General features: G+C 44.1%; 1 protein-coding gene across 2 annotated transcripts; it reads left to right on the top strand.

Annotated features, from left to right (window-relative positions):
- The first annotated feature begins 2820 nt into the window (after window positions 1-2820).
- Window positions 2821-20655, top strand: LOC110534949 (dickkopf-related protein 2). Of its 2 annotated transcripts, XR_016488800.1 has the most exons (5): window positions 2821-3541; window positions 14606-14756; window positions 15494-15634; window positions 18090-20256; window positions 20302-20655. XR_016488800.1 is itself a non-coding variant. In XM_090210271.1 (4 exons), the coding sequence occupies exons 1-4, from the start codon at window positions 3341-3343 to the stop codon at window positions 18338-18340; spliced, it is 744 nt and encodes a 247-aa protein (XP_090066397.1). In that variant the 5' UTR covers window positions 2821-3340; the 3' UTR covers window positions 18341-20655. The 2 variants fall into 2 exon arrangements, 1 of the variants encoding a protein (XP_090066397.1); XM_090210271.1 differs by having other exon boundaries at window positions 18090-20655.
- The last annotated feature ends 366 nt before the right edge of the window (window positions 20656-21021 follow it).

Raw genomic sequence — 21021 nt, 5'->3', positions numbered from 1 at the left:
AAGGCACCTAAAAGGATGCAGACCATGAGAAACAAGATTTATTTTCTGGTCTGATGAAACCAAGATTGAACTCTTTGGCCTGAATGCCAAGCATCACATCTGGAGGAAACCTGGCACCATCCCTATGGTGAAGCATGGTGGTGGCAGCATCATGCTGTGGGGATTTGTTTAGCAGTAGGGACAGGGAGACTAGTCAGGATCGAAGGAAAGATGAACGGAGCAAAGTACAGAGAGATCTTTGATGAAAACCTGCTCCAGAGAGCTCAGGACCTCAGACTGAGGCGAAGGTTTACCTTTGAATAGGACAACAACTCTAAGCACACAGCCAAGACAACACAGGAGTAGCTTCGGGGCAAGTGTCTGAATGTCCTTGAGTGGCCCAGCCAGAGCCCAGACTTGAACCCAATCAATCATCTCTGAAGAGTCCTGAAAATAGCTGTGCAGCGATGCTCCCCATCCAGAGCTTGAGAGGACCTGCAGAAAAGAATGGGAGAAACTCCCCAAATATAGATGTACCAAGCCTATAGCGTTATACCCAAGAAGACTCAAGGCTGTAATTGCTACAAAAGTACTGAGTAAAGGGTCTGAATACTTATGTGAATGCGATATTTCCGTTTTGTATTTGTAATAAGTTTGCAAACATTTCTAAAAACCTGTTTTGGCTTTCTCATTATGGGGTACTGTTTGCAGATTGATGAGGGAAAAAAACAATTGAATACATTTTAGAATAAGGCTGTAACGGAACAAAATGTCCAGCGGTCTGAATACTTTTCAAATGCACTGTATGTCATTCCTTCATGGTGATGTTTGTGATTGAAATCCTCAATCTTCTCTGGTCTTCCTGGTGCTCTGGGCCACTTGTCTCTCGTCCCTGGGAGCTTTTTAAACTGTTTCAACGCAAAACATTGCTGGGGCTTTTAAAACAAAAGCCCAGAGAAACTGACAGATTCCAGCTGAGCAGTGCTTTGGATCTATGGGATAAATCATATTGGTATTACAGACAGTTGATGTTGTGAAGCTTTGTGTTCTTCACTTGGATGTTTGAGTGTGATCTGCCTTTAATTCAAACCACAAAAATAACATCATAAAATCTACACTGCAGGGATAGTGTTTCTTCAAAGTGCAAAAGTCTACGTTCTGGTTGGTTCCCCTTCCTGTTCTCTATTAAAAGCTGATGGTATTGACGCCTCTTGTCAAACAATGTCTGTTTCTTTTACAACTTCCCTGAGTATAAAGAGAGTAGTGAATAGTGCTGTAACCATCACACCATTCAAGGGCCTCAATGCCACTGTTATGATAGGCGTGTACAAAAATGCATTTGTTCATTCAATCAAACTAGAGTACAGGCCCATCACAGGAAGTATTCACTATTGTAACACATCATAGAAGCACAATACATCCGTCCCACTTCCCTGATTGGCTGCTTGCCCAAACAAAAGAGGTTGGCACACTGGTTTGAGGCGTGTGACGGATCACTTTTAAGGTCAGAAGTCTGTGTGTGTGTGTGTGTGTGTGCGTGTGTGTGCGCGTGTGCGCGTGTGTGCGTGTGCATACGTGCGTACTAGAACATTGCACATACCATGGAGTCATAGAGACTTTGTGGGTGCAGCATGCTGGTTTCGGTAACTGGCTCTTCATGGTTTATGTTGATAAGGCAGCTGTAGTTGTTGATTAACATGCACTGTGGTTTCTGCTGGTGAATCATATGTTCCATTAATTATCTTTAGAGACAGAAAAACATCCAGGTCACTGATGGATATATGACTGTCTGGTTGATGACATTTGACTGATTTCTACAGATTCCCTTATCAGGAATGAATATGAATATTTGGTTTCTGGGCCCGTATTCACAAAGCATCTCAGAGTAGGAGTGCTGATCTAGGATCAGGTCTCCCCTGTCAATATAATCCAGGTAATTGTCACCTAAAATGCCAAACTGATGCTAGATCAGCACAATGATTCTTCATTCTACAGATCTCACAAATCTCGATAGCATAAATCTAGATCAGTTTGTATTCCCGATGGCCTTCACCTAAAGTAAGTATACATGTATTATTCAATGTGCCTTTGCACTCCAAAATCATATAGGCACCTTACCTTACCACTTCAAGAAGGTATTATACTGTTGTGATGTTATCGAACCATCATGAACATAACGTATTCTGATGCAGGGACCATAAACCCAGATATCTAAAAAAGGAGTCTCTATATGTTAGGTATATCACTAACCATATCACTGAGAACATTCCTCGCATCATGAGGGAAGCCTTTCCCATCGGCCAAAACAATGGTTATCTGATTGACTTATACAAGCTATTTTTGTGAATACCGATTTAAATTGGTGGTGTCAATGAGTCCTAGCCACATTACCCCATATCATTAAGGTGAGAAAGATAAGTTAGTATGCCAACATGAACCTCATGAACCATGTCATAGAAGGATGGATTTTTTTATTCCAACCAGATCCACATACCATAGATTAAAATTCCAATCAAATACCTCATTGCAAGTACATAAGCACGTTTTGACTATTGGCCTATTGAAAATAAATGTGTTTTGTTGTGTTTTTATTTATTTTTAAATAGTAATTAGATACTTGTCCATTTCATGAAGGTGTGGTGGAGGTTATAGACCAAGAAAAATGGTGACAAACTATCTGAAGTTTTATTCATCCCCCTCTTTCATTTCCTTTGCCCCCAACTGTCTCGTTATAAAAAAGGTCAGCACACACAGTTAAAATATACAGTGTATAATTTTATAGGTTTTTCCCCAACAGGGCTTCTGGTGCAGGCGTCTGGGACCAGTCTGGGACGGGGGCTCGAGACGACAATGCGCAGCGCGCACGTACAGATCAGTTTCAGTCTTTGTCAGTTCTGAATGGGGGCGGAGGAAGTAAACCCATTAGAATCCTATAAAAAGAAAGTATCCGAGATCATAAAATATCAGGCTGCCGCACTAAGCATTCACTTACTGCCAGAGAGACAGACTGGAAGTCGCTTGTCAAGTTTCACCCTGACCTTGTGAGCGTCAGCGTTTTTTTATTCATTGAAGCTCATCATTTTGATTTGATTTTTAGATTGAGCTATTGGTGTTGTTATAAAAGTGACATTTCTGTCGATGGCAATAACCCGTTTCCTTTTCTGATTCGTTGAAAAGAGAACACTTACCGTTATTGACTTTATTCGCAAGCGGTCAATTTAACACATGGACACAGTGTAACAGAGCGCGCGTTTCTGTGATACCTTTATGCGTAATTGGCTAGGCCCGGGTCGCCCGCTTTATCCTATTCGAATCAGTTTTTATTTTTTGTGCAACATTTCTAAACAATTGTTTCCCAAGGATGCTCGTCCTGACTCGGAATAGATTCTGGTGTGTTTTCGTGCTGCTTGTCGCGGCCTTGAGGATGGGAGAGTCGCAGAGAGCAGAGCGCTCCAAGCCAAACTCCATCAAAGCGGCTCTGTTGGGAGAGCCCACGCCGGCCACGAACCGTTCAGCCACCCTCCAACCCGGGATCACCAAGAAAGGCAACATCCTTGCGCAGGTAATCTCATCGTTCTCTTTTGATTTACACACACATTACTGTAGTTATGATTTGATTGTAACAACTTTTGGCGAGGACATTGGTAATAATTTACTGTTTTGACATCCCTTTTCATGTTTTGAATAATCGTATTGGTATAAGTATTTTAGATGTCTCCGTTTTGCATTTAAATGGCTGGTTACAACTGTTCCAATACATGCGTTATTGCTTTACGCAAGCCCCCAAACATTGCGCGTGGTGCCCAACTGAAGCCCCCAAACATTGCGTGTGGTGCCCAACTGAAGCCCCCAAACATTGCGTGTGGTGCCCAACTGAAGCCCCCAAACATTGCGCGTGGTGCCCAACTGAAGCCCCCAAACATTGCGTGTGGTGCCCAACTGAAGCCCCCAAACATTGCGCGTGGTGCCCAACTGAAGCCCCCAAACATTGCGTGTGGTGCCCAACTGCCCATGGAAGTTTTTTGACGAGAACTAAAATAGCGGTATCAGCCCCAATACCATTAGAACTTCTCTCATGTGTGAATCGTTATTGGAAATTACAGGGATTGGACCCCTCATAAACCTTAATTGCATCTCAGACCTTGACGCCACTGTCGGGTCCAACATGCTTCCAAGGCAAATCATTAACATGATCAGTAGAAATGTGAGAGAAAGTAAGTTAACACCGGGGATTATTTCTGTCTGGTTCTTAATGTCATTAAACCGCTCCAGACGCTTTCTGGAATTATTAGACGGAACTGTGGGCTGAGAGTGAAGGATACTCTTACCGACCACTTAATATGCACTCCAAGTGTTATCAGTTCCTGCTGTTTCAACACAGTGTGGAATTAGCCTGGCTGTCTGTATAAGCAGCCAGGCTAAAGTGAAAGCCTCGGGGTAAAGAGCTACACAGTGGTGGAAAAAGTAAACCATTTTCATACTTGACTAAAAGTCAGGATGCCTTAATAGAAAATTACTAAAGTAAAAGTGAATGTCACCCAGTAAAATAGTACTCGAGTAAAAGTATTTCAATTAATATAATTAAGTATCAAAAGTAAATGTAATTGCAAAAATATACTTACGGTAAAGTACAAATAATTTCAAATTCATTATATTAAGCAAACCAGACGGTGCCACTTAAATGTTTTTAAAGTATGGATAACAAGGGGCACATGCCAATACCCCAACATAATTTACAAACCAAGCATATGTGTTTAGTTAGTCCGCCAGACCAGCAGCAATAGGGATGACCAGGGATGTTCTCTTGATAAGTCCGTGAATTGGATCAGTTTCCTGTCCTGCTAAGCATTCAAAATGTAACGAGTACTTTTTGGTGTCAGAGAAAAAGTATGGAGTACAAAGTACATTGTTTTCTTTAGGAATGTAGTGAAGTAAAAGTTGTCAAAAATATAAATAGTAAAGTACAGATATCCCCAAAAATACTTAAATAGTACTTTAACATATTTTTCTTAAGTACTTTATACCACTGGAGCTACGCTATAGTTTGGTTCATGTGTGAATTATAAAAAAGCATTCTACCTAATTAGTTCTCTAATTGTTTTATTGAAACTGGATCTCAGGTGCCATACAGTATGTTTAGGTATATAATGTGTTCATACAGTATGTTTAGGTTTATGATGTGTTCATACAGTATGTTTAGGTATATAATGTGTTCATACTGTATGTTTAGGTATATAATGTGTTCATACAGTATGTTTAGGTTTATAATGTGTTCATACTGTATGTGTAGGTATATAATGTGTTCATACAGTATGTTTAGGTTTATAATGTGTTCATACTGTATGTTTAGGTATATAATGTGTTCATACAGTATGTTTAGGTTTATAATGTGTTCATACAGTATGTTTAGGTATATAATGTGTTCATACTGTATGTTTAGGTATATAATGTGTTCATACAGTATGTTTAGGTTTATAATGTGTTCATACTGTATGTTTAGGTATATAATGTGTTCATACAGTATGTTTAGGTATATAATGTGTTCATACAGTATGTTTAGGTATATAATGTGTTCATATTTTGTAGGTGAAGTTAAATAAATAGGATACGTATATAAATAGTTCCCTCCCTCCCTCCCTCCCTCCCTCCCTCCCTCCCTCCCTCCCTCCCTCCCTCCCTCCCTCCCTCCCTCCCTCCCTCCCTCCCTCCCTCCCCCCCTCCCCCCCCTCCCTCCCTCCCTCCCTCTGTACCCCACCTGCTGTCTCGACCTCTGAATGCTCGGCTATGAAAAGCCAACTGACATTTACTCCTGAGGTGCTGACCTGTTGCACCCTTTACAACCACTGTGATTATTATTTGACCCTGCTGGTCATCTTTGAACGTTTGAAAATCTTGAAGAACAATCTGGCCTTAATGGCCATGTACTCTTATAATCTCCACTTGGCACAGCCAGAAGAGGTGTGGTTCCTCTCTATGTTTCTTCCTAGGTTTTTCTTAAAGTAAATTAATATGAAAGTTGACTAAATTAGTTTAGATCTTTTTTCTTTTCTTTTTTTTGCTTTGTTATCAAATGTAAAAGGCAACACTGTTTATGTGATTTCTGGCATCTTCTTGAACAGTAGATGGCGCCACATTTCTGTTTTCCCCTGCTATACATTTAAGCCAGCGTTTCACATTAAAAAAAAAAATAATTGATTCTCAGTTGATTGTCTTTGTCTTTTACAATCAAAGTGTTTATACCAGTGTAACTACTGGTTGGCTACAGTTTAGCTTTGGCTTGGACTAGTGTCTGCTGTAGGCTTATATAGGTCTCCAGAATGTCACTTGTAATGATACCAGTGGATGAAGTGGATATGCCTGTCTGTAGCGTGAGTGTGTGTGTGTGTGTGTGTGTGGGGTGGGGGGGGGGGGGGGGAGCTACTGCTGAGAGCACTGTTCTGAGATCCTACCACTCAGACAGTGAGGATTAAAGGGAATAGCTTCAGTCTCTTCTGCGTAGTGGGAACCGTTCCAGCCACCAGAGCTGTGCCAGACCTCTGTTTAAATGTCTGCTTACAACTTTGCCATTGCAATAAACTGGAGTGGTTTGGATAGAATGGACCACTGGGGATGAGTGTGTGTATGTGTGGAGACCACCACCGTACTGTTATAAGAGTGAAATGCCACGGCACATTTAGATGGCTAATGGTTTCAATGGGAGGTGGTGTGTCTCCCCGTCTCTCCTGTCTGCTAGAATGGTTTCCAGCCTTGTACCGTTACAGCCAGCACTCAACAACAGCCAGACATGAATCACGGGCCACAGGCAAACTCTATTGACCTGCTGTGTGGCATCTGAAGTGGTTGTTTATGATGTAAATCAAAGATAACAAACCTTGAAGTCTTCACAGGCTTTTAATTGGCAACGTGTGGCATCGATTTGTGATGGCTTATAGGAGCTTTTGTTATAGTGTGGATGATACTGAGCAGTCAACCATGCAAATAGTGGGTCATGGTGATTGCTTAGATTGCGACTGAAGGTCCTCACTAGCTTTTTATGTTAGATTATATACTCATAATGAACAATTTACTCTATAGAGAATGGCCTGACTCTGAAGAGAACCTGCCTTGATTTTTTGATTTGCAGCAACCGGTGATCCGGTGATCAGGTTGCCTGCTGGTCAGAGACATGGGGTGGGCCAGAGACATGCGGTGGGTCAGAGAAATGGGGTGGGTCAGAGACATGGGGTGGGTCAGAGACATGGGGTGGGTCAGAGGCATGGGGTGGGTCAGAGACATGGGGCGGGTCAGAGACATGGGGCGGGTCAGAGACATGGGATGGGTCAGAGACATGCAGTGGGTTAGAGACATGGGGCGGGTCAGAGACATGGGGCGGGTCAGAGACATGCGGTGGGTTAGAGACATGGGGCGGGTCAGAGGCATGGGGTGGGTCAGAGACATGGGGCGGGTCAGAGACATGGGGTGGGTCAGAGACATGGGATGGGTCAGAGACATGCGGTGGGTTAGAGACATGGGGCGGGTCAGAGACATGGGGTGGGCCAGAGACATGGGGTGGGCCAGAGACATGGGGTGGGTCAGAGACATGGGGTGGGCCAGAGACATGGGGTGGGTCAGAGACATGGGGTGGGTCAGAGACATGGGGTGGGTCAGAGACATGGGGTGGGTCAGAGACATGCGGTGGGTTAGAGACATGGGGCGGGTCAGAGACATGGGGCGGGTCAGAGACATGCGGTGGGTTAGAGACATGGGGCGGGTCAAAGGCATGGGGTGGGTCAGGGACATGGGGCGGGTCAGAGACATGGGGCGGGTCAGAGACATGGGATGGGTCAGAGACATGCGGTGGGTTAGAGACATGGGGCGGGTCAGAGACATGCGGTGGGTTAGAGCTGCGTGGGGGGGGGGGGGGCATCAGTGGAAAGCGGTGGTGTGAACCCTCAAATATTATAACCAATCTCTTCTGGCTGAAGCTTGTCTTTCTCTACCCTGTAGATTAATGAAGACGTTGGCGTAATGTTGAGGTTGCTATAATTCGTGATGAAGCGTTGGCAGAACATTACACCTTCCTCCATAGAGGCAGTGGATCAGGACATGAGTGATCGTCCGCTTGGAACACTTCTAAACTTCACAGTTTGAGAGACTATCGACATAATTCACCATCACATCCATTTAGGCCCTTTCCCACATTTCTCCCTCAGATTCCTCCAACAGCAGACCTCCTCAAAAGAAGGGTGTTCATTTTTACACAGCATTATTCAGGCTGTTGAAATGTATTTCTTCTGGTCCTCCAATCCTCCGACATGAAAGGATATGAGAAAGATTGCAACATAAGCTCTCAATAAATCACCCCCACTGGCTCACTTTCAAAAGTCACAAATTAGAGACGGGGAGTCGGGGAGCGGAGCACGGCGGCCACCCAGAGAAGCCTGCAGGAAACCGGGGTGTAATTTGGTGTTTAAATTGTCAGATTAGTAAAGTTGGGCTCTATCCAGCATGTCAAAGCTATTGGTGGATCTATATAGGAAGTACCATGACAGACTCATTTGTTTTTGTTTCCTTCGGCTGTTGACAAAGTTTTGCACTGACTTTGCCGCTCTCCGCTCTAGCTGACTATAAATGTCACATGAATCACTTTGTGCTCCAACCTCAATGTCAGGTTGTGACTGTCCCAAGTGATTCAATCATTACAATCAAGACAAGCTGCATGAGTGTGTGGCTCCACCCCCTTTCCCCCCTCACATTGACTTGACTTGAGTGAAACCAAACCGAAGTAACACAAAGTGAAAGGCCCTCTTGACTGGGAGATGTTCAGACCCGATGCTCCTGGGTGGCCCCTGGTTCCCAGTAAGTTAGAGAACCAGTACAGATGGATGGTATGGGCAGGGAACGTTCACCACGCGTACAGTAACAGTGGTTGGCTGTTCCTACCAGTGCCTGGACATCCATACAGTTTTAAGTAGTCTTAAAACTGTGTTTAATTCAACACAGAGATTATTTTAACAAGCCAGGACCGAATCGCTTAGGCTCCCCCAGTAAAAGTTGAGCGCTAGGTCCCCTCTCTCCCCCCTCTCGCCCCGCCAGCACCCCTCCCTACCCCCTCCAGGGTTAAGTAACTGTTTAGTGATCTTAACGATCTGAGAGGGGGAAACAAAGCAGGCCGAGGTGTGAGTGCTTGTTAGCGCTAGGTAGCCGCCGTCAAGGCTCCGTCTCCTCCGTCTCAGGGGTCCAGCGGGTCTCCTGGCTGTCTCTCACCCCTCCAGTCAGGGGGGCCCAGTGGGTCTCCTGGCTGTCTCTCACCCCTCCAGTCAGCAGGCCCTGGGGGGCGAGTGTGGGCCCCAGATGGGCCATAATGGGTATCAGGGGCCCTAGCAGGCCAGCAGAGTATCCTGAGGGGAATTCATTTCACTTACCTCTGTACTTAGACCTGTTAATGAGAGTCAGGAGACACAGAGCCCTTCTCTATCCACAGGCTAACACCTCACTGAGCTACACCCAGCTCTGTCTGGGGTTTCCGGCTCAGTCATGTGCCCTTCTTTTGATCGCTGGTGTAGGGCCAATATGGTTCTGTAGGGCCAATATGGTTCTGTAGGGCCAATATGGTTCTGTAGGGCCAATATGGTTCTGTAGGGCCAATATGGAGTGTATTTAAAGAGTTAGGACATTGAGGTTTCTGCATTATGATACGTTTCCATGACACTTTAAGATTCTACGCTGAGTGTACAAAACATTAAGAACACCTGCTCTTTTCATGACCAGGGGAATCCAGGTGTAAGCTTTGATCCCTTATTAAATCTACTTCAACCAGTGTAGACGAAGGGGAGGAGACAGGTTAATGAAGGATTGTTAAGCATTGAGACAATTGAGACATGGATTGTGAATGTGTGCCGTTAATGGGAAGATAAAAGATTGAAGTGCCTTTGAATGGGGTATGGTACAGTTGTAGGTGCCAGGCGTGCCAGTTTCAGTCAAAAACAGTGACGCAGCTGGGTTTTTAATGAAGAACAGTTTCCCGTGTGCGTCAAGAATGGTCCACCACCCAAAGGACATCCAGCCAACTTGACACAACTTTGGGAAGCATTGGAGTCAACATGGGCCAGCATCCCTGTGGAACGCTTTTCGACACCTTGTAGAGTCCATGCCCTGACGAATTGAGGCTGCTCTGAGGGCAGAAGGTGTTCCTAATGTTTTGTATAGTCAGTGTACGGCAGCCATGTTATCTCTCCATCAACATTACATGGGGAATATTTAAACACATTGATGTAACTGAATGTCTGGAATTGGAACAATATAGAAAATGTTCCAAGTTGACCCAACTCTCTAAATTCAGCACATGGCTCTGGTGTAGCCTATAGGGAGACTCTGTCACCAGAGTCACAGACCGATACAATCCAGGGTTTAACCCATCAAAGACCTGTGTTTTCAGTGACGAAAGAGCCAAAGTTGTATTGTTAAGGTTCTTACGATGCGTATGTGTTTTATGCCCCTGTCCCTTTGTTATCTGATACTGTGAGACCGTCTCTCCTTAGAGGGCAGAGGACGTTTGTTTACTTGGTGACATAGTTTATTAGACTCCGTGAGGCTCAGTGCTGCTGACCATGATTACCAATCACAGTTTCAGGTTTCCATGCTTGATTATCCAAGGTCAAGTTCAATTGCCCTCCAAGTTCTCGTAACAGTGTGTGTGTGTGTGTGTGTGTGTGTGTGTGTGTGTGTGTGTGTGTATTACTGTTATAACCCCATTCTTTTAATCTTCTTAAGTGAATAGTGAGCAGAGCCTTTCTAACCAGACTTTGATGTTTGAACGGTGTGAATATACATTTAGACAGTTGGCTAAGTGACAGAATCGTATGTGTCACAGTTGCCCTGAAGTACAGTAGCTGCCTCATCTGCCGTGACTAGACTTGAGGTAAATAACCCTCCACTAACGTTGTGTTGTGGTCTTATGAACATGTGTTACACTCCTATCATATTATGATATCAGTCCTTCGGAATGACTGATGCTGGGTAAATACGGGCAAATACAGAGTAAAGGACAGGTTCAAAGACTCATGTATCCTGGAGTAAAACTGGTGTATGCCTCCCTCCCTCCCTCCCTCCCTCCCTCCCTCCCTCCCTCCCTCCCTCCCTCCCATTACCTTCAAAGCCCAGGCCACTTATAACACCACGAGAGCAGCACGAGACAGGACTGGGGACCCAGGGGCCTTCCCTCATCGCTCTGCGTCTGTCTCCCTCTTTATGGTCTAGCCTGCATGAGAGGAACACAGCCCACTTCCTCTAACAGGGATAGCCTCTTGCTTTCATGTGATATGGTGCGTCTAGGGGAAATAGGGGATTGGGAGTGGCGGCGGCAAACAAAAAGGGGCCAATAAAGTGAGCTAGTGGAGTCGTGATCAAATGAGACGCATCCAAACGAAACCGCCGCCTCCCCTCAGAGGACCGTGGCGTCAATGAGGTGTTTTGAAACATGGCAAGATAAAGTGAGATTATCGGTCATTGGATTTCAAAGGGCTCCTGTGAAATGATGGAGGCTTGATGGAAGAGGTGAGGGAGGATGGTGAGGGGAGGGAGGGAAGGGAGGAGGCCCTTCCTACAGCAGAGTACAGTACAGCTCCACTGTAATCAATCCTAGACTGCTTAGCCAGGAACCACCTGCTAAAAATCTGAGAGACTGTATAGGGTACTGTAGGGCCAAGATATTTCTCTTCACATTTCAACATCAGAACACACTTTCCTGTGGTGTTGATCTCATTGGTCAATGCTTCAGAGCATTGTGGGGTTAACCAAGTCTTATTTCTTCTTCTCTTAGGGCTAGTTAATTGTTCATGGGCAGCAGAGTTGCCAACGAACGGATGGATCCAGTTTTCAGGGATACAACCTAACTTCCTTTTCCGCTGAAGACCGGATGTGGGAACTTCGCTCAGGCCTTTTCTTTTATGCCTGCTACATTAGGTTATGGGCAGCCACAGGCCTAAACTGATACCACTGAACTTGAGAACATGAACATGATCTGAAACTCTTGGCTATATGATGATGTCATTGTGGACATAGGCTAGCATGTAAAATACCCTGTTAGCTCTACATTACATTCGCCTCGCTTCACTGCAGGAGAAATTGGGCACAAGCCCAGTTCAGAAACATGAAGCTCAGGTCAACCTTTTATGTTTGGAAGGACTTGTTTTTCCAAGACTTATCAAGACATTTCCAATTATTATTATTATTATTATTATTATTATTGCTTAATGGTTTCACTTCCAAGAACATATTATTGTTTAATGGTTATTAATCCTAATGAATACCTTCTTGGAAATGTCTTGATAAGTCTGGGAAAAGCAAGTCCTTCCAAACATAAAAGGTTGACCTGAGCTTCAATAACAACCGTGGCACCATTTAGGATCTCACCATGCTGCAACCTATTCTTGTTCTGCTTGCTCTTATTTTCATTGTATTACTGGACGGACGTTTATTAGTCCCTACATGTGTTTTCAATGTGACAAACTCGACATTGCTCACACAAGGTCCAAATACCTCTAAGCCTGTTCAGTTGATTTAAGCACATGGATATTAAATAACATCTGATCTGAAGATATTGAGATGTTCGGTTTTTGAGAGCTCGCTCCAACATGTGGGGTACGTTTTGATCTAGCAACAAGGCCTGTTATGGTGACGTGACTCTTCTGAATCCTAATCCACGTTCATTATTGTGACTGTAATGACTTTATGTTCTAGCATTCACATGTTTATTATTCAATGCTTTGCAATGGTGGTCAGTTCTGATGCAGATCTGTCAGTTCAGCACCAGCCCGACGTAGAGCAGCCCAAACAAGTTGCTATTACGTCAATCGAACATTGGACGGAGAAAACCTAAATAGGCTGTTTGTGGCAATGTCTGTTGTCATTGTTGTGCATTTTTGGGGTTAGTATTGTGTAGCTCATACAAAGTGGACACTAATGCATGTCGACGGGTGTCTGGTGTCTGGTGCCTGGTGGCTAGTGGCTAGTGTCTGGTGCCTGGTGGCTAGTGGCTGGTGGCTGGTGGCATGTTGCCTGGTGACTGTTGCCTGGTGGCTGGTGACTGTTGCCTGGTGGCTGATGTTGGAGTGGCCAGACCTCAGCAAAAGACTGAAACAGCCTCATCGACCGACTCTGGACCTTGTCCAAGGAGGAGTTGCTTGTGTACAGTACAGTGTCCCCTCTCACTCGACATGTTCATCTGACTATCATATTATTTCATTTGAACTCGTTTGCCCTCATACTCGTGCGACGCTGGGGGACACCAGACGGTACGTAATGTGTAAAAATAAAAGAACAATCCCGTGGTTGTGTGTATTGCTGCATGCACTTGTTGTGGAAAAAGTGAGCCGGGCCCTTTCATTATGGCCGCCGTGTGGACTGTGGTTAAATGGTTGCTATGTTTATGGACACACTGCGGTTCTACCTCGGTCATCTCGGCTCACCTAAATCAATGCGTTCTGCAGACCCGGTTGGTGGCTGAGGACGGAAGGAAATCACATTGAATTGTTATCATCTTGCCATAGCTTCACCAGACTACGGCCTATGTCTCAGGCACTGTCTGAAATGGCATCCTATTGCCTAAATAGTCCACTTCTGACCAGGTGCCATTTCAGACGTTCCCTCAGTGATCTGAGAGAGTCAATCTGGGGAATTATGAGATGGAAAAGTAAGAAAAGAACCACGGATGCCGAATACTTGCTTTTCAAATCCCCAGGTACCCAATTAGAACAGCGGTTGGTCGCAAAACGGACTCCATAGCCAAGTGGTTCTATTATCCAATGACTGCTTCATCCAACTATTTAGGCTTCTAAAAGCCATCTTGAGATAGAGTGAACCTTGACTTGTGTTTTTCTTGGGTGGGGATACAGTAATGGCTCCATTGTTTGGAGTATCCGAAGATATTCCTGGCCGTAGGCGAGAGGCAGCAGTCCCCCTTCTCTCTCTCTCTCTCTCTCTCTCTCTCTCTCTCTCTCTCTCTCTCTCTCTAGTCTACGGACTGTTTTCCACCTTTGGAAAAAGGTCTGGTTCTTCAGAAGGAATTCATACAGAACACACTCTGCTAATCTGCTTACTGTCTTGAGCAATTTCTGTTGGACTTTTTAAAGCCGTCACATAAAAATGCCATGGGAGACGGGGAAATTAGTGACGGTTAGGAGAAGTAGTGGAGTCTAGGAGTGGGGTTTATATGACTGTAAGTGGAACCAAAACCGTTTTCCGTCATGTCTGGTAACCATTACCGACAAAACATTATGTTTTTTATGATGCAATTATAAAAACCGGCAACGTTATGGGTGACAGGTTTGTTGCTAGTTAGCCTGAGTTGAACCGCAGTGTCACTGTTCCCTAACTAATGGCTGTACGTAACCTTATTAGTGACCTTAGTCCAATACATAGTGACCTTGTCCAGAGGTTTCAGACCGCTTAGATGTTTGACTAACAGTCACATGCAGGGACCAGGGTTCGAGTCCCCGTCGGGGCCGCAAACCCTAATAAACCCCAATATTATGAGTTGATTTATTATTTTTCAGTTCCCAGCCCATATGGGCTAACAAGACACTAATTGATACATACATGTGATCATTATCCATGATTCTGAATGTTTCTGTTTCGACATCTACAGGTGTACCCATGCAGCAGCGATAAGGAGTGCACTGTAGGAAGCTACTGCCACAGCCCTCAGCAAGCACCCTCCCGCTGTCTCACCTGCCGACGGAGGAAGAAGCGTTGCCATAGAGACGCCATGTGCTGCCCCAGCAACCGCTGCAGCAACTGTACGTTGTGTTGACGGACCTCTCTTACTTTTTAAGTCAGCATGTCTGAAGTCGGTGTGAAGTGAACACTTGTCAGCACACTACGTCTCTGTCATATCACAAGAACATTCCTAACAGACAGACTGGATGGGTGTCAGGCTACAGAGAGGGACGTCTGTCTAGTCCAGAGGACATTTAAATGGGGCGGCAGGTAGCCTAGTGGTTAGAGCGTCGGGCCAGTAACCCGAAAGGCTGCTAGATCGAATCCCGGAGCTGACAAAGTAAAAATCTGTCAATCTGCCCCTGAACAAGGCAGTTAACCCACTGTTCCTAGGCCGTCATTATAAATAAGAATTTGTTCTTAACTGACTTGCCTAGTTAAATAAAGGTTAAATAAAAAATGACGGAGCAATTACATTTAAACCATATTGAACACATGCTTTCTACCCATAGGTCAGCACTGAATGCTCCTCTCTCTCTCCGCTCTGTGTCCTCTGAGAGATGAACTGCAATAGACATGAATGATAACCACATGTGCTAGTCACTGGGTAGCTGTGATCCCTAATAACACAAGTTAAACAACTGTCGTTGACCAACCTGAACAGAAATTCATATAGAAGACGGAATATATGACACTGTATCTATCAAACCCTGGCTTGTCTTTAGCTGTAATAGCTGTAGCTTTAGCTGTAATCATTATTATGTGGTGGTTGAACTCACCTCTAACTTCTCTCTCTCCACTGGCCGCATCCATGTAGATATCTGTGTCCCTATCTCGGAGAGCATCCTCTCACCTCACATCTCAGCCTTGGACGACCACAACAAGCTCTCCACCAAGGACAGCACTGTCGACTGGAAGAAGAGTGGGAAAGCAGCGCAGGCCAAACACTCTGTTAAAGGTAGCCATTTCACCTACTTGTTAAACAGCTGTAAACAGACCAGAGTTTAAATAGTATTTGAAATCTGCTTAAAATGCGTTGAGTGTTGGATTGAGATTGCCTGGAGAGATGGGTGGGGTTTGCACTTTTGAAACTACTCCATTGGTTCCATTGCACCAGGCAAGCTTAGTCAAGCACAGCTATAGTATTTGAAAGATCTTCGATACCAGTTGAACCCAGGTCTGAAGACCGCCTCTCGGCCTGGCCTGGGAGAAGATATACAGTCATATGAAGGGATGATCTCTGTTTCCTTTTCCGATTTCGCAATCACAATATCTCTCGCTGATCCTGGTCCACGGCGCTGAATCTCTGTTGTCCCTGTTCTCTGTTACTTGTCTGTAGTCACACAAAGTTAAAGAGACGCCAGTCCGCAAACGACCGCTATAATTACCCGCTAGCTCGTATATCAGCTGCGAACCTCAGAGACCACGGCTCAGCATGGGGGCCTGGCTGAGAGAAACCAAACCACAGTGGCCCCTTGCTGTTCCCCACGACACCTACATAAACCAGGCATACAAACACTCTCGCTGACAGCACCACGCTGTCTCATATACATTTGTGAAACCACAGAATGTAGAGTTGGCGAGGTTCGTAGTGGTATTAATAACTGGAGTTATTATTGAGTCCCCTTTTGGCATTCGTTTTATCCTGACTCAACAAGTGAATAGGCCTACGTATAAGCAGGCCTTCGTATAAGCAGTGTTGTTGTTAATAAAGTTATACCTCTAATGAGACACCTTAATGGCAGTGCAATAAATGCCCTCTGGAGAAATGAATAGCCGCAATGCTAAAATTCCAGGATAAAAAGGGTGCAGTATTTGAGGTCATTTTGAGTAAACGCTAGGCCTATTCACTTTTTCATTTGCGTCTGACTCTTGTCTTGCTTCGCCTCTGCAACTCAATTGCAGTGACTTTGGAGGGAGAGTCGAGAGATCAACACAACATATTAAACATTCCATTCAGGCAGAGCACTGAATGGGAACTTCATGTTGTTGATTGGAACTTCATTTCGAAACAAACCCCTTACAAGAAACTGAGGTTTTGCCAGAGTTACAGGACGGCTGGTTTGTGTCGAAAAAGCCCCTCTGGCACAGGGGAATCTGGGTTGTTTCACAGAAAACTTGCATGACTAAATAACATGGATCATAAATATTTGTCGTACTAATTACATCCTTTGAAAGACTATATAAACCTGTAAAATAAACCTCCTGCCAAGAACATCAAGTTCTACCCGAAATAGGTTAATTTAGTTGATAAATCTAAGGACATTTCCAGTCCACTAATATACTAACCCTGTAATGTAGTTTGAATTGAGATGAAAAGAAAGCCAGAGGTATGTTTGAGCTCTTTCCTATGGAAGTCAAAACAAAGATAATGGGCATTTCCTGTGGTTTAGTAGTTGGGGGATTTTCCCTGTAGAGTGTAGTGTACATTTCACATGTAAGAGCATGATAACTCTCTACATATTGATGAATGGCCATGAATTGTCCATGCTCTAAACCAGGGTTTCCCAAACCTGGTTCTGCCACCACCTCTTGGTGCACGTTTTGGGTTTTGCCCCAGCACATCACAGCTCATTCAAATCATCAAAGCTTGATGATGAGTTGGTTATTTATTTTGCTCCTTTGCACTCCATTATTTGTATTTCTACTTTGCACATTCTTCCACTGCAAATCTACCATTCCAGTGTTTTACTTGCTATATTGTATTTACTTTGTCACCATGGCCTTTTTTTTGCCTTTACCTCCCTTATCTCACCTCATTTGCTCACACCGTATATAGACTTGTTTATACTGTATGATTGTTTTACTCCATGTGTAACTCTGTGTCGTTGTATGTGTCGAACTGCTTTGCTTTATCTTGGCCAGGTCACAGTTGTAAATGAGAACTTGTTCTCAACTTGCCTACCTGGTTAAATAAAGGTGGAAAAAATAAATAATAATAATAATAATGGTTATTGTTTTTATCAGCTGTGTAGTGCTAGGGTTTGGAAAACTCTGCTCCAAACCACACATAGATTCAATGTTTTACATTACATAGTCTAGAACAGGGATGGGCAACTTTGATGGTGGTGGGGGCCACAAAAATAAATCTGAATTCATCATGAGGGGCCATAGTTGCTCCACCCATCAATGGGGGCCCCCATGGCTCTAATTTGACCTTGATATATAGCTGGCCGCTGAGTCTGAGGGCCTTCCCCACAGACCACCAATTGCCCATCCCTGGCCTAAATAAGGAATGGTAATAGAATCCACAGTAGATTATATAGTATTCTATACTAGTACATGCAGTAAAGGGTCAGAGTATATCAAAACATGCTGAAAAGTAAGAAAATGTCTATGTTTTGCATGTGCACCCTACATCTTCCCTCATACTAGTCCATGTTAAGACTCCTTTCTCTCCCTCCCTTGACCAGGACACGAGGGCGACCCGTGCCTGCGCTCGTCGGACTGCTCCGTGGGCTACTGCTGCGCTCGCCACTTCTGGACCAAGATCTGCAAGCCGGTGCTGCGGCAGGGCGAGGTGTGCACCAAGCAGAGGAAGAAGGGCTCCCACGGCCTGGAGATATTCCAGCGCTGCGACTGTGCCAAGGGCCTCTCCTGCAAGGTCTGGAAGGACGCCACCTCCTCCTCCAAGTCCAGGCTTCACATGTGCCAGAGGATCTGAAGGGTGAGGCAGGGCTGTCCGCCGAGGCCTTTCTCTTTGTCTTCCTCCGACCTGCTTTCGGAGGAGGAGAACCAGGAGATGACATGAGATGAGAGACTGGGAAAGAAAGATTGAGAGAGAGAATGGAAGATGCTGAGGGCTGGTTGATACCCAGCAAACTCAAGCAAAGAAGGAGGTTTTTCTGAGAGCATTTGGCACCGTTCCATGTATGATCCTTCCTGTTTGGTTGTGTTCCAGCTCAGAACATTCTCGCAGAGTTCTGAGACTGTTGCATTCATCCTTAAGTTGTTTAGCGGGTTCTCGAGGACTTTATGCAAACTAACTTCTTTATGTCGAAGGCTCTTCACAAAGTTGGATGTGTTTTATGTACAAGTTCCTTAAAATGTTGCATATATTTTCACATCATGAAAAGAAAAGACATATCTTTATTACAGCCATCATTAACCAATGGCATAGAAACATCTTCCTATCTATCCTTATGAAGGCAAGACTGCTGTGATGCACCCTTGGTTTACTAGTTATGTTTGTTTTTGGCACATATTTCACGTATGATATTTTCACACTAAGGGAATGACAGAACCCCAGCTAACCGATACAAGCACTATTGTAATCGCACTATTCTGATTATATTTGGAGCGTTCACTCCAATAGCGTAACCAATGTGGGAATCTCCAAACGAATAGTCGCCTACAGTAACAATGACTCTCAAACCAACATGTGGGCTCAACCATGCTAGTAAAGAACAGAAAGCATATATGTTTTGCATAGATTATGAACATAGATATACAGGTTACTGCCAAAATAAAGGAAACACCAACATAGAGTGTTTCAATAGGTCGTTGAGCCAGAACAGCTTCAGTGCACCTCGGCATAGATTTGACAAGTGTCTGGAACTCTATTGGAGGGATGTGACTTCATTCTTCCACAAGAAATTCCATCATTTGGTGTTTTGTTGATGGTGGTGGAAAATGCTGTCTCAGGCACCACTCCGGAATCTCGCATTCGTGTTCATTTGGGTTGAGAACTAGCCTGGATTTGTCTCAGTTGAGTCTAAGTGTAGACGTATGCCATAGTAAGGCTATTAAGAGCCTGGAATCCAAACATGTTTAGTTTTCTAGATTTTGATAGAATCCAGGCTAGAATCCAAACATATTCAGTTTGATTGCAGGCTAGAATCCAAAGAGATTCAGTTTGATTGGTTCAACCACAGGACTGGAGGGTCAGTGGTGTAGAACTGATACCAGACCCCAAAGTGCCTCTCGTCCCCAAATGACATCCATATGACTGGAGCTGAGACCACAACCAGGAATCCAGGAATTCAATCAGGACATATTGAACACGTGGTTTTATCTGTTACTACTACTTATAAATTCTGAAAATATTACCGCAATTGCAAATATGCCCAATAACCTTTTGGTCTTTCCCCCCACATTTGCGATCTGTATTCAATTGATAATGATAACATAATTCACGATACAATACCTATGAAATGTGACCTGCACCTTCTAGAATGTTTTAACCTGTATTATTTCTCATGAGTCTGGGAAAATGCTTACTTTTCACACGTCTTACTGGATGTACAGTGTACCGACCTGCTCATTGTTTTTCACATTAGATGATTTTCAATGTTAAACTTAACCAGTTGTTCCCTACAGTACATAGTCAATGCAATAATATGGAACTCCATTTTGTTTTCCATTTGTTTTCCAGGCACCATTTCCACCAGTTTTCTAACGTCAATAAGCTCTTATATTGTATATAATGTGGAAACGATTGAAATTGTATTTAAGAATCAATGTATATCATGTACAGATAATAATAAACATTAGAAAGATATTAAGGTAACAACAAAAAGGACGAGGTGAGATGATTAAAAGGGGACATTGCAGCAAGGTTAGTTCAAGCCTGCCGCGTAGGCACTGGTGGTCCTGGGTGGGCTTGGGCCCAAGTCTGCCACGTAGGCACTGGTGGTCCTGGGTGGGCTTGGGCCCAATCAGATTGTGCGGTGTTTATAGGCTCTCTACTTGTCAGTGTTCCAAACGGGACATTATTGGTATTTTTACCTAAAGATGCAAACACAATCAGATAGACTTCATAGCAAGCAGTGCACTGGAATGACGTTCATATGAACTGGAATGACATTCACTTTCATGGGATGGGGTGGCCAAAAATAAGTAACTGAAAGCCACACACCCAATAAGCCATGAATACGACCGCATTGAGGCAAATGTCACTGTCCTACTGTTTTCAGCAGATATTTTCTGTGCATTTACAGTGATGGATTAATAAATAAAGAATGTATTTTGTATTACAAACGACTTGTTACTTTACTATTATCAATAGTTGGTACCAGAACACTCTGAACACTGTTTAGTAGGCCTACAAAAAGGTGCTATCTAGAACCTAAAAGGGTTCTTTGGCTGCCCTCATATGAGAACCCTTTGAAGAACCCTTTTTGGTTTCAGGTAGAATGCTTTTGGTTCCAGGTAGAACTCTTTTGGGTTCAATGTAGAATCCTTTCCACAGAGGGTTCTACATGGAACCCAAAATGGTTTTACCTGGAACCAAAAAGGGTTCTCCTATGGGGACAGCCGAATAACATTTTTTTAACCCTTATTTCTAAGAGTGTATGGGCTACTGCAGTTTCCCAAACCTCCATCTTGTTCCTTATTGGATACAAT

Source organism: Oncorhynchus mykiss, chromosome 19 (genome assembly GCF_057628025.1).
Source record: "Oncorhynchus mykiss isolate SJ-2025 chromosome 19, ASM5762802v1, whole genome shotgun sequence".
Lineage (NCBI taxonomy): Eukaryota > Metazoa > Chordata > Actinopteri > Salmoniformes > Salmonidae > Oncorhynchus > Oncorhynchus mykiss.
The sequence above is the reverse complement of the archived record's forward strand: the minus strand, read 5'-3'. Positions and strand labels throughout refer to the sequence as shown.

Excerpts from the sequence above, each read along its gene's own strand:
- LOC110534949 (XM_090210271.1), top strand. The coding sequence starts at position 3,341 with ATGCTCGTCCTGACTCGGAATAGATTCTGGTGTGTTTTCGTGCTGCTT. Across the intron at positions 14,757-15,493 it reads CAGCAACCGCTGCAGCAACT|ATATCTGTGTCCCTATCTCG; the intron begins GTACGTTGTGTT and ends GCATCCATGTAG. Across the intron at positions 15,635-18,089 it reads GGCCAAACACTCTGTTAAAG|GACACGAGGGCGACCCGTGC; the intron begins GTAGCCATTTCA and ends TCCCTTGACCAG.